Consider the following 12,760-nt stretch of genomic DNA (forward strand, 5'->3'; position numbering starts at 1 on the left):
TTCTAATCAATGATGGACAAAACAGCGATATCCACAACAGCACTTAAAGGGACACTTCACCCCTTTTGCAACCAGATCTTATTTTAATGATCTTTGGGAGACAATCTGAAACACTTTCTGGGGTTTTTATGTGGATAATATGTGTTTTTAGATAGTTTAACTGAAAACTAAGTTTTCAAAGTGTCCATGGACTCCATTATGTCATGGACACTGGGCTCACTTACTTCCTGGACTACATGTTGTCTCAGTAAGACAGCCCTCCCCTATCCACAAGGAGGAGCCGTGCATCAAAGCATTACGAGAATTGTTCAAAAGTGATTATTTGCTGTACCTTCCGTAGGGACGCTGGTGGGCGGGCGGGATGTGGACGAGGGGTCTCCAGCAGCAGCAGTGGTGTCTTTGCTCCTGGCCGTGGTCCTGCTCACCACGGTGGTGGTGAAGGTAGGGAGCGGCGTGGGGTTGATGATGATGTCACACGTCTTGTCCTTGGTCTGCACGAGGACAAGACACACAAGCAGGATTAAAGCAATAAGCCACAAGAGGTGTGAGGTTATCGTGTATTTTATAATGGCTGAGAGGCGTGGTGAGACACGAGCACAGCGAGTGTCTCCAACCCTCTCAGACATTATAAAATACAGATAATAAAAAATTAAGTTTTCTACTGTGTGTGTGTGTGTGTGTGTGTGTGTGTGTGCGCGCGCGCGCGCGTGTGCGTGCGTGCGTGCGTGCGTGCGTGCGTGTGACCATAGCCATAGAGGAAGCCTTTACGACCAATGTCATTAAATACCAACCACTTAGACTTAGACCATCTCAGAGCTGGGCTATACTGTAGGTGCCGGTAGCGTAGGAGGACATGCCCACAGACTGGTTGTTACTATAGACTCTATACACACACACACACACCCTATAGTATAGAGGGTGTGTGTGTGTGTGTGTGTGTGTGTGTGTGTGTGTGTGTGTGTGTGTGTGTGTGTTTAGATATGAGGGTTTTGATATATCATTGCAAAGAGTATCCATCAAACTGGCAGTTAAACAAAATGAGAAATATACTTTCACTCACGCACACACACACACACACACACACACACACACACACACACACACACACACACACACACACACACACACACACACACACACACACACACACACACACACACACACACACACACACACACACACACACACACACACACACACACACACACACACTTGATATGGTGTGTCCCGCCGCTGTCAGCAGCAAACTAATCACAGCTGTTTGTTGCACATCATTAGAAATTATGAGTCTGGAGTTCACCTCATCAGGGCAGCTGCTGTCCACCCAGTCCTGGCGATGGCGATCAAAACCACTGGAGCACCTGAGGACACAACATGGCACATCATCACACTGAAAACCACTGGAGCATCTGAGGACACAACATGGCACATCCTCACACTGACGCAAATAATGCAACAGCTAACACTATTCTGTCACGATTATTGTTACGGAGATGGGCTCCCGGCGATAGAATATTTAGTTAAGTATTTGATCATTATTACAAGTATCAGTATTTGATCATTAGGGGGAGGGGCAGAACACCACCAGCAATCATCAATCAAACACAAATGTTTGGTCAAACCATGTGACTCCCATTGGAAACATTAGCTTGATTGGTGTTTCATACGTGTGAATGAGGCCTAAGAGAAAACCCACTATACGAGAGTACCACCCTAACAACATATTGTTTCTCCCCAGCAGTTATACTAAAGCAGGCTGAACAACAATTCAAAATTAATTCCTTTGAATAGTGCTTTGAAAGTGTGCACTCCGGTTCTAACCACCACATATATCGCCTCTTCCTCCCCGAGTCTGGATCCACAGAGTCCAGGGAGGGAGTGGCTTTATATGGATCGAATATGAAGGATTTGTCGAGAGGAAGTTCACTGGGTCAGGGTGTTAGCGAGGGTAAATGGGTTGGGCGGGGGTCTTTGCCTCACGGCTAGAGATTTCTAATACATTTCAAAAGGCTTTCTGTGACTGGCCGCAATTACTCATTCTCAGTCCCATACAAGGAGTACAATTATTAACTCACCCGCTGGTGAACCATCGCCTTCCTTCCGCCATGATTTCTGATTAGTAAATTACAGAGGTTTTCTAAAGCACATACGGTTTTCTAGGCTGTCCCTGCAGTGTTGCCAGGTTTTGCGAGCAACCATGCCTATGGAGAAGGCAAAAGAAGCGACTAGGCTACATGACTACTTGAAACCTATATACAGTATATTTGGAAATAGCAGATCTACAAGCTCACAATGCATCGTATCTTGTATCTAACTCGTGTGAAGTGAGGGGCACTAATATATTAATATATACTGTAAGTCTAACTCATGTTGATTAGGTGATGTAATGGTGATGTAACATTAAATGCCATTAAAAATAAATAGACAATATGATGCAATGAGGGACAATATGTAAATTTTCAACCATGACAAACATATATGGAGGGGAGACCTGACGGACAGACAGGTTTTGCAGGTTTTCATAGTTATGTGCAACCTACAGTCGCAATAATATACATATTAATTTGCAAATGTTTGAGAACCACTATCATGTTGACTAATGATGCATCTTTTTATAATTTTAATTTTAAAATATTGCTGCAAGGTTAATATTAATGGGACCTACAAAGCATCATAAATTTGAAAACAAAGTTAAATTAAGAACTGTGTACTGTGAATCTGTAGTGTAGGTTTAAAAAATTAGGAAATAAGGCCAAAAATGCAAATGCACTTTAGAAGAAAACCCCCAAAAAACCCCAGCCAATATTTACAACCGACCTTACTGAAAAACGAGCCCAAAGTCGCTTATAATAAGCAGACATGGCAACGCTGCATGCTCTCTGGAGTTTACTGTCAAATGGAGTGACGTCTGAGAGTTAGATACCAATATATGACTTGGATTTAAAAATGTCACAAACGTCAAAACGTCCGACAGATTATGTGCTTCATGCTGTCAGGTTCAATATGGGCCCAGTAGAGTCACGGCCATACTGTATTGTATATGGAGCCAGCAGACTAGTAGTTTTTTTCGTTCTTAATTTCTTTAAATTGCCACTGTCATCTGGGGACACGCAAAAGTAATGTGGCCCACAGGTTGAGAACCACTCAAAGAATAGGGGGAAGTAGTAGAGTCACAATCAGTCATATAACGAGGCCAGCAGAGTCGCAGTCAGCAATACAGTATATGGAGCCAGTAGAGTCACACTCATACTGTTAGCGATGGGACTGTGGCCAACATAATTGCAATTAACGACATTAATCAATATATGCTTAAAACTCTTCAAATTGAATTAACCACTTGAACGTCAGCATCCATATCCTGGGGTAGAGTGGAAAAAACGTACCAAGTACACTCTTCGCAGGTCCGTTTTGATCAAGTATTGAGAGTTTAAGTGGTACCGGATTTGCAGCTCAGCAAAAGTAAAATGCCAATTTCACGTTTGTCTGTTTGTTTAATCACGATAAACAAAAATAACAATTATCGTTATGAACTATGATCAATGGGTCCATATGCTGTGACTATGGACTGTATTTAAGTACCAGGTCTTATTACTTAACTTAAGACCTGGAGGTGTGGTCAATGCTCTTTGGCCACTCAGAATAGCCAAATGGCATTGATCGCGTGATCAATGCCATTTGGCTATTCTGAGTGGCCAAAGAGCATTGACCTCCAGGTCTTAAGACACGCAAAATACAGCCCATATGACTCTGTTTGTAATTAAAACAAGCAAAAGAACAAAAAAACAGAAGAGGCTATTGGAGAACCGGATTTGGATAGGGACACATGATCTGATGCAGGACAATGTCACTATGACAGAACCCTGACCCTAAACCTAACCCTGGCCACTAACCCCAACGACTGACCCTGACACAAGAAGAAAGGAGGATAATCTCAAAAATAGCCTAGGCCTATGTATATGCATGACATTCTCTAGCGTTGCACAGCGGAAATGTCAGATCTATAAACACACAGTCATATAGTCAGTCAGCCAGTAGAGTGACCCATAGTCAAAGTCATATGAGGCCACTGGGCCAGTAAAATCCTGCTCATAAATGGGGCCAGTAGACACAGTCACGGTCATCCCGACCCGAGCAGACTGACAATATTGTTGTGGAAATAGCTCTGCATGGAGACAAATCCATTTTCATCTTTCTGCCTCTCTGATCATCCCATTTAACCTTCTCCCCTATAAAAAAGAGAAATCTGCCTCATCTGCTCAATCAGGCGAGACAGAATCCTCCCGCTAATCTCCCTCTCTTTTCTCCGCTTCTAGCCAGTGTGGGTAAAAGGTGGGATTGCAGAGTAAGCCGGGGAGATATTACACTGAGCAGGTCTGGTCCGATGGGAAGCACTCATGTAGGCTTTCTTCAATGGAGTCCGACTCAGTTAATCACCGTCTAACGCGCCAAGACATTGTGCTTTTAATTAGAAATGGGCCAAGGTGCCTCATTTGAATATAAATGAATCCACGAGGGAGAACGTTTCTATTAGGATTTTTGTTCCATTCACTGCTGAGTGGATGCATTTCCTTATCGAGGCTCATAGCTGATGCCTTCTCCATCTCAGAGGAGGTATATACTGTATATACAGTCATATATCTTCGTTTGGATTCCATAGTAGGAGGTGCTTTGCATAATAGTGGAAGCTCACGCTGTGCTATTTGCAGAAGGGAGTATGGGAGTATGGTGAAAAGTAACTAAGTACATTTACTTAAGTACTGTGCTTATTCTTTTACTTTCTTCATTATTTCCAATTTTCAATACTTTTACTTCTACTCCACTACATCTGACAGCTTTAGTTACAAGTTACTTTGCAGATTTAGATTATTATCACAAAACATAGATTAACACTCTGAGCGGCATACACAGAGGTCTCCGATGATATCATAACCGAGCACATTGATGTAATTTCCGGTTGGGACGTCATCCAAAGTGACCCCCCCATTTTAGTGGATGAGATCGAAAATCTTAAAACGTGAATAACTCTTGATCAAAATCAATCCGTCGAATTCTAACCAAAGATTATGTTTTTGACGGCCCATCGCGGTCCCGTCGCTAGTCGCGTTAGAAGTAATCATACCTCGCCTCGGGAGTGTTTTGGCTACATCTAGCTACTTCAGCTACATTCAAGATGGCGATAGCTGCAAATATGAGTACTTCTTCCATCACTGAGTATTATGACGCCACAGCAATTACAGTATTGCTTGACACAACTCACAGCGTGGGAACGTTAACGACTTTAGAATGCTGGGGGACCGAGATTGGTTAAAATCCAATATTCTCCCACTTTAATCTTTAATTGCAAAATGCAAATGAAAGCCATTGCATTTTGACAAACTGTGTTTGTGACACCCAGCAGCTGTGTGTTTTAGAGTAAACAAAACCCCACCAAGCATTTCCACTTACCAGATCAATGCCCTCTAAGCACTGACTATACTGATAGCTATGCTCTATCTATAAGGGATGTCTGGCACCACGCTTCACTAACCCAGCCCTGCGTTTGTACTGACAGCTATGCTCTGTCTATAAGGGATGTCTGGCACCACACTTTACTAACCCAGCCCTGCGTTTGTACTGACAGCTATGCTCGGTCTCTAGGGATGTCTGGCATCACGCTTTACTAACCCAGCCCTGCGTCGTTTGCATGCTGTATGATTCACTAGCCACAACCACTTGATTCGACTCCCGAGCCCGATGGCCTTTGCTGCGTGTCACTTCCTATCTCTCTTTCCTGTCTAGTTACTGTACCCTATCAATAAAGGCAAAAAAACGTCACTTTCTTTTTAAAGAGTGGGTTAACTCGTCCATTAAGCCTCAATTATACTTATATACTACTGTATGCATGGTTGTTGCGCACCAAAAATAGCAGCTCTACAAGCTCGCAGTGCGTTATCCGGTGATGCATTGATTGTAAGCTTATCTGCTATTCTTGGTGCATGCCACTGGTGCCACAAAGAAGTAAATTATAAATCACGTATTACACATTGATGTGTTCATTAGGGTTGTTCGATGCAAACATATCATTCATCGGTATCATTCATTAAGTTCAGGCTCAGCGAGGCTGCTGTTACGCATGCTAATTAGCCTGTTTCTTTCAAAGCAAGCGACCGACAGTCACAAAGGACAAAGTCAGAGTCAGTCAGATGTGCATGATAGTTATATTATTAGAATAATTAGAATGCAGCTTAATTAGATCACCACTGTTATGGCATACACTGTCTCCTCTGCATCAATAGATCCATGTCAGATAGTCATAAATGTGGGTCTATTGCAATGAGCTGTGGTTGCATTTGTTTGTGTCATTCGTAAAGAGTGCAGAATTTCACATAGGGCAGGACACCATCTGACCCCTCACTAAACAGGCCACCATGGCTTACAGAAGTAATTATGAGAGTCATTGTTGCAATAACTGATGAATTAGGGCCTTAAACAGTGAGGTTAAATAAGTCAACGAGACATTTTCCTGAAACCTTTGTGAGAAACTTCACTCACTCGAGTCGATGGACTCGACACCTTAACTAAATTGTAACTTGGACTTTCTAACTGTAACAACTAAATCTATGACAACATTCCCCGCCATCATCACTTCATTTCTACTCTCCGTCTGTTAATCACAGGCCTTTCCATTCAACAACACATAAAGCTCTTCCATTTCACATTTCTGCTGTCAGGATATATATACCCGGTCTGAAAAATAACATTCTTTAGCAACTCAAATATTTACTTTTGTTTGAGGCACGGGGAGATGTGAGGGACGGAACGATGAGAGAGGAAGAGAGGAGGAGGAGTAGGAGGAAGTGACAGAGACGAGTGTGGGTTCGGTGTGAGAAGACGAGTTGAATGTCAAGATTAGCCCATTTTGGGCGGGAACCCCTTTTGGTGTTAGCATCATGTTATGCTTTAGCTATTGAAAAATAGCAGATCTACAAGCTCATAGCGCATTTTTAGAATATGATCTCAGGTCAGAATGGGTTAGAGAGTTTGCTGACGGCAGAACCACCACCACCCCCCCTCAGGTGCTTGTTGTGGCTTATCTTGGTGATCCAGCAAGTGAGTCGGGGGGAAAGACGAAGAGTTAAAGAGATGAAGGAGAAAAACAAGAGAGAGGTAGAGCTCTTCTCAGCGGGATTCGTGGACCTCAGCAGGAGACGGGGGGTCTGGTTCACTGGGAAGCCTCCAGCTCCATTATGAGAACCAGGTGTCAATACAAGACTTCTTACACTTGGGCACTTGCCATACAGAAACACATTTTTCACTTTACTGGAATATTGCCAATTTTCAATACTTTTACTTCTAATCTACACATCTCAGAGGCAAATATTGTACTTTTTTTAAACTTTTGCGGACATTCGCTGGCGAATACTACAACTCTGCTCTCTGACCAATCAAAATGCAGCCCAAACTGCGTTTTGAACTACTGTATAAACAACGTACAATAGTTGTGAACGTACCCGCTGTGATTGTGAACAGAGCAGCAGCCGGCCCACGGCTCTGCAAGGTCCGGGGAGCCTTATCTACGTTACTAACCTACCCTCCACCACACCAGAGCTGTTGGGGGGAGTGGAGCACTTGTGTGCGAACAGCAGGCACCAACTACATACAGAGAGGCAAGTATTTATAATAACATTTTACCGACGGCACGGGTGGGCGGGCCATGGACCACAAATCACTCTGGGTCCAAATTGTGCTGTCTGCATCACGGTAGTGAAGAAGTGGTGGGAAAGATACCAAATTACCAATGACTCAGGAGGAGTGGAGAGGACTGCAGGTGAATAATCAGAAGCAGGAGGAGGAGAGGAGTGCCGATTAATCGCATATACGTGTCACATTTAGATGTGTATAGGCAGATCCGTCAAAATTCAACGGTTTAATATTTCACATTTTCGGGTCGTTTATTTGCGTCGCATTGCTAATTCGCCAGTGTGAGAGAGAGGGATGACCTTAAAAGTATTAATACACTATTGAGTACCAAAAGTAAAAGTAGTCATTGTGCTACAGTATAATGAGTTTTTAAATGTATTAAAACATTGGGGGCCCTATTTTGCATGTCTCTTTCGTGTACCAGGTCTTATGTCTTAACTTAAGATGTGTGGCCAATTCTATTTGACTGTTTTGAGTTAAGAATAAGGTTAAAGAAAGGCTGTTGAAAGGAGAAAGAGTATTAGTCCAACCTGTTGAGCCGATGGCACCAGCTACAGTTGAAGTTGATCTGTGCCGAGATGCAGGAAGTACAGCTGGTGAACTGGAGACAGGCTGGAGGGAGAGAGAGGAAAGGCTAACACCTTGACAGCTTGTACAGTAGATCTATAGGGCTCCATCGTGCGCCACCCTTATCCCTTATCCCTAAACTAATTTGCCATTTCTTACTATTTAAAAAAACCTTTAAAAAAACTTTTAAAATAGTTCAACTAGTTATACTAGCCGATCTACATCGAGACATTGTGAGCTTGTAGGCTATTTGAACCATTTTAAAAGGTTTGGCAAATTAGTTTAAGGATAAGGGATAAGGGGTGGCGCAAGATATAACCCCTATGCAGAAGTATTTGACAAGTGATGACTGTGAGTCCCTGTCCCATGTGATGGATCAGCTTAACACAAGGGTGAATGAAAGTATTACTCTCATGTGAAAATGAGAAGAAGATAGTTGGAAAGTGTTCATTGGTGCTGGGGTAGAAAACAAAAAGGATGATGCTGGAAAAGAGGGCACAGAACACTGCTATCCGATAGATAATTGGATCAGAGCTTTATTGATCACTGAGGGGAAATCTGCCCTTTGGATCAACATGTCCTACATGGGGATTGGGAATTGAGTAATGGGCACAAGTTTGTTATCAACCAGATTAATAACTGCTATTAGAAATGTATAATTGTGCCTAACACCCAACAATGACATTTTTAACTGACTGGAAAAAAGAGCTAAAGTAAATTAACTAGTGGGGCTAAAAGTGAGAGAAAGAAAATGTCTGAGAATGGTGGTAGAGGAAATGTCATGGGTTCACTCAAATTGTGATGGTGCCTCCTCCAAGTGCGTGTAATACACGTATGCATGCGCTCTGCAAATTTCTTGGCAATCCACCTGGTCCAAATACACGAGCAAGCATATTCAAGCTTAGGTTGCACAGATATTTATTGCATGTTTGCATGTATGATGGCACACTTTGGACAGTAATATGAGTAAAAGCTATTAAATTGATTTACTGATTGATTGAATACTTTATTAGACTGCAAATGCAAACAGCCCAAGGTACTTTACAGTCAGACATTTGGGCTAAAAGGATAACTTCTCAATAAATTCTCCTTACTGGGTAAAGGCATCATCTCCACTGCTGTCGAATTGGTGATCTTAGTCTTAGTCAGCTCCACACGGTGGTACTCGTATATAGTTCTCCGCCTCACATCTAGATTGCAGCACAAGAAGGAAAACAGAAAGAATGAAAAGGGGGGTTTAACCATCATCACAAATATTCCCTTGGGAGATAAAACTGGGACAAGTGGTCCCCGCAAAAAGAGGGTGAGGGAAAGGGAGGCAGAATGAGGTCATGTGGGATGCTAGCGCAGCACTCTGTTTCCCCTCCCTTTGTGCCATGGAGACAGACAGACTACAACTTGGCAAAAGGGGGCGGAAGAAATCTCCCCTGGAGCCAATATAAATCAGCACACGTTGAAAGGCAGTCATCAGCCAAGGTAAGATTCAAAGCGATTGATTAGATACATCACTGACTCTTATCGCTCCCCGGCCCTTATAACTCATTGGGGTGCTGCCGTAAAATGCGCCGGCTGGCTATTGCCAGTCATGTACTGCATCTCCCTCTGGCATTAGTGCAGTGAAAAGAAAAACCGGGGAGGTATCACATAAATCCTTCTTAATAAAAACCTGGAAAGAATTGCCGTGCCTAAATCCCATAAGTGTTACAGATCTGCTTATAATTGCTTGTTAGCCAAAACTGCTAATACCATGGTGAAGTTAAACCCATAAAGGGATTTCTATGTGGCATGATGCACGTCAAGTGACGTCGTTTAACACACAAAACATTATTTTCCACCTCTCAAGACACTCCGCACTGCCTATTAAGCTACGGTCACACCTATTAATGGTTTTCAATGGGAATTTTGTTGGCATTGTGCAGCTTTCCACGTGTTGCGCACACCTTGCATTTCGACGTTATATGCACCAGAGCGCCTCGAGTAGAGGAAAAAGTATATTTGAAGCAGATAAATGCTCGTGACCGTCGGTGCTTTACCCCCTCTGTCCAATCGGCCTGGCAATGTCAAGACAGAAGGCACTGCAAGCTACAGCCAGTGTGACCATAGCCTTGAACATGGAATGTTGCTGTTAGAAAGAATAAACACAGAAGCAACTGAGGGTTCCTGTTTTGTACAAGAGGCAAAAACAAAGTCTTAAAAGTCCTTAAATTGTCACTTCACTATCATCTGAGGACCCTCCAACAAATCATGTGGTGATGCCCCCTGGGTGTCCCAAGACTCCCAACCCACAGGTTGAGAACCACTGTAATAAACTGTCGCTGCAGCCTCTGTAATCTTCGGCTCAGTGGGACAAAAAATAAAGAAAAGGGGGTTCTGACTACCGAGTCAGGCAGTGACAAAGTCACTGTGGACGTGTGGAGATTGAGACTGGTATCCGTTTGAGTGCTGAACATGAAAGACGAGACCCCAAGGCCAGATTTTCTCCTCTGCCCCCTCGGACCCCTTTTTTCCTGTTCAGATACCGCGACTTCAAAAGCCTTTTGTGCTGACTCTGCCTCCCCACAAACCTGACTGTGCTGACTGCACCTTATCCAACCAATCTGCTGCTCAACCCACACAGATCTCTTTCACCAGCCAACGGCTGCTATGGTGCATAACTGCACGGGGGTTTCATTAAATGAACGGAACACTGGCTGAGGGAAAAACTAGGAAGACTTTCTGCACTCGCTGTAAAATAACAGAAATGTTGTCCTTGCAACTTCTGAACTGAAAGCAGCAGTGTGGTTGCAGCAGCATGTAGAAAGGTTGATATTTGCAAAGTGCAGACGTCCGGGTGCCTGAACGGAAAAGGGGAGAATTTGCATCATGGGGCTGCTGTCAAAATTTGTTGTGTCAACAGCACACTTGAAATTGAATCATTTGTTTAGCTACTTAATCAGGATATGAAGCAGGTGGCTTGCGCACATCTAGTTCTTGGCTGGTGCACAGGACACAACATTTCATCAGGACACAACGGCCTTCATCAGGTGATAGACTGACTATCACCTGATGAAGGCCGTTCACGGCCGAAATGTTGTGTCTAAAATGATCTAAAATGGTGTTTTAACACAATAAACACTGTTGGAGCTAAGACTGTGTGCGGATCCCTTCTTCTCTGTATATTTGATCTAAAACCCATATCTTTAGAGTGAACATTTCTGAAAATACTGGGTTAATGAACCCAGTGGAATTCGGAAGGGAGTCCCCAATATTGAGAATGAATCATCAAGTTTCTTGAATCATTGTATTTTCCTTCACATTCCAGTCCATTTGGTCCTATAGCCAGCAGGTGCAGGCTGTACTGGAGTGCTGCAGTATCGATTGCTGCCTATCTGAGCATGTGAAAAGGTGGGTTGGAAACTCTTGCTAAGGGACATTCCTTGAAGAAAGATTTTTCTGTATTTCACTTTTGCATTTTTCAATCAGAAATGTCCTTGAGCAAGACACAGAAGCTGCCTAGCGCCTACTGCTTGTTTACTCATTATCAACTTCAAGCACACTGGGTGTAGTGCCTGCTAGATTAAAACTAACAATTTATTCGTAAGAGCAACTTCCAAAGTGCAAGATCAGAATAAATGGCAAAGCAGGTAAATAGAGTGCAGAGGAAACTATGAAGTGCTTCAAGGTAAAAATCAAACCTATTCTAAACAACATGACAACAACATGTCTAGACAACTAAACAGCAGACTTATAATAGCAGAAGAAGCTGGGCTGAGATAAATCATGTAGAACATTTTAAAGGAAGACAGGTGTGGATCTGTTCATATTAAAACTAAAATAAGACGTCATGCCAATTAAAACATGGCCAATTCAGCATACATTTTACGCCACTCTAATTTGAATACTCAAAACATTTGACACTATCTGCAGGCAAAGCAGTGTACCGTATATATATATGGGTCCTGTGGCCATGGAACAAAATTAGAATGTCAGGTGATGGCAATGCTGCTCTCCCTGGGTTAAGAACTAGGGCTTTGGTTTAATTCCCAAGGCAGATATGGGCCAGCTTATGCATTATGAATCACGCTCAAAGCATTATTCTTCAAATGAGTTTCTCAAACTCCCCAAAAACTAATTCAGTTTCATACCTACAGTACTGTACTTGTGTGTGCCTCGATTTATAGATGGACTGGACTTTCTAATTAAATTGGATTCTGCTTCTCGTATTATTATCGTCTGCAAGACATTGAGTGAGAGTCGGTAATTATAGTAGAAGTCAGCATTTTAGTGTTCCTCATTTTGGGGATTACAGTATCATGCAGCAAATGGTTCGTCCATCCGGGGAATCGCACCAGCTACTTGCCGTCAGGCAACAGAGCCTATGTGGTACGCACCCTAACCACTCGGCTATCGGGCATCCAAGTTTGCATAGTATTGTAATGAGTTTGTTCACTGTCTGCTTGTCAGTGGACAAACTCCCACCAGCTCCCCAGTAGGTGTCAATTAATGTCAGCATGTCAGTCGATGGAGATTCATA

General features: G+C 43.0%; 1 protein-coding gene across 1 annotated transcript in view; it reads right to left on the reverse strand.

Annotated features, from left to right (window-relative positions):
* The window catches only part of plxdc2b (plexin domain containing 2b), a 119,813-nt gene that overhangs the window by 18,366 nt on the left and 88,687 nt on the right, over nucleotides 1-12,760 (reverse strand). Inside the window, exons 8-11 of the mRNA XM_080794126.1 lie at nucleotides 9,342-9,437; nucleotides 8,211-8,292; nucleotides 1,301-1,361; nucleotides 332-491 (exon numbers count right to left, since the gene is read on the reverse strand). Of these exons, the coding sequence (XP_080650252.1) occupies nucleotides 332-491; nucleotides 1,301-1,361; nucleotides 8,211-8,292; nucleotides 9,342-9,437 (399 nt within the window). The remainder of the gene's footprint in view (nucleotides 1-331; nucleotides 492-1,300; nucleotides 1,362-8,210; nucleotides 8,293-9,341; nucleotides 9,438-12,760) is intronic.

This window comes from Protomyctophum bolini (genome assembly GCF_963924005.1).
Source record: "Protomyctophum bolini genome assembly, chromosome: 21".
Taxonomy (NCBI): domain Eukaryota; kingdom Metazoa; phylum Chordata; class Actinopteri; order Myctophiformes; family Myctophidae; genus Protomyctophum; species Protomyctophum bolini.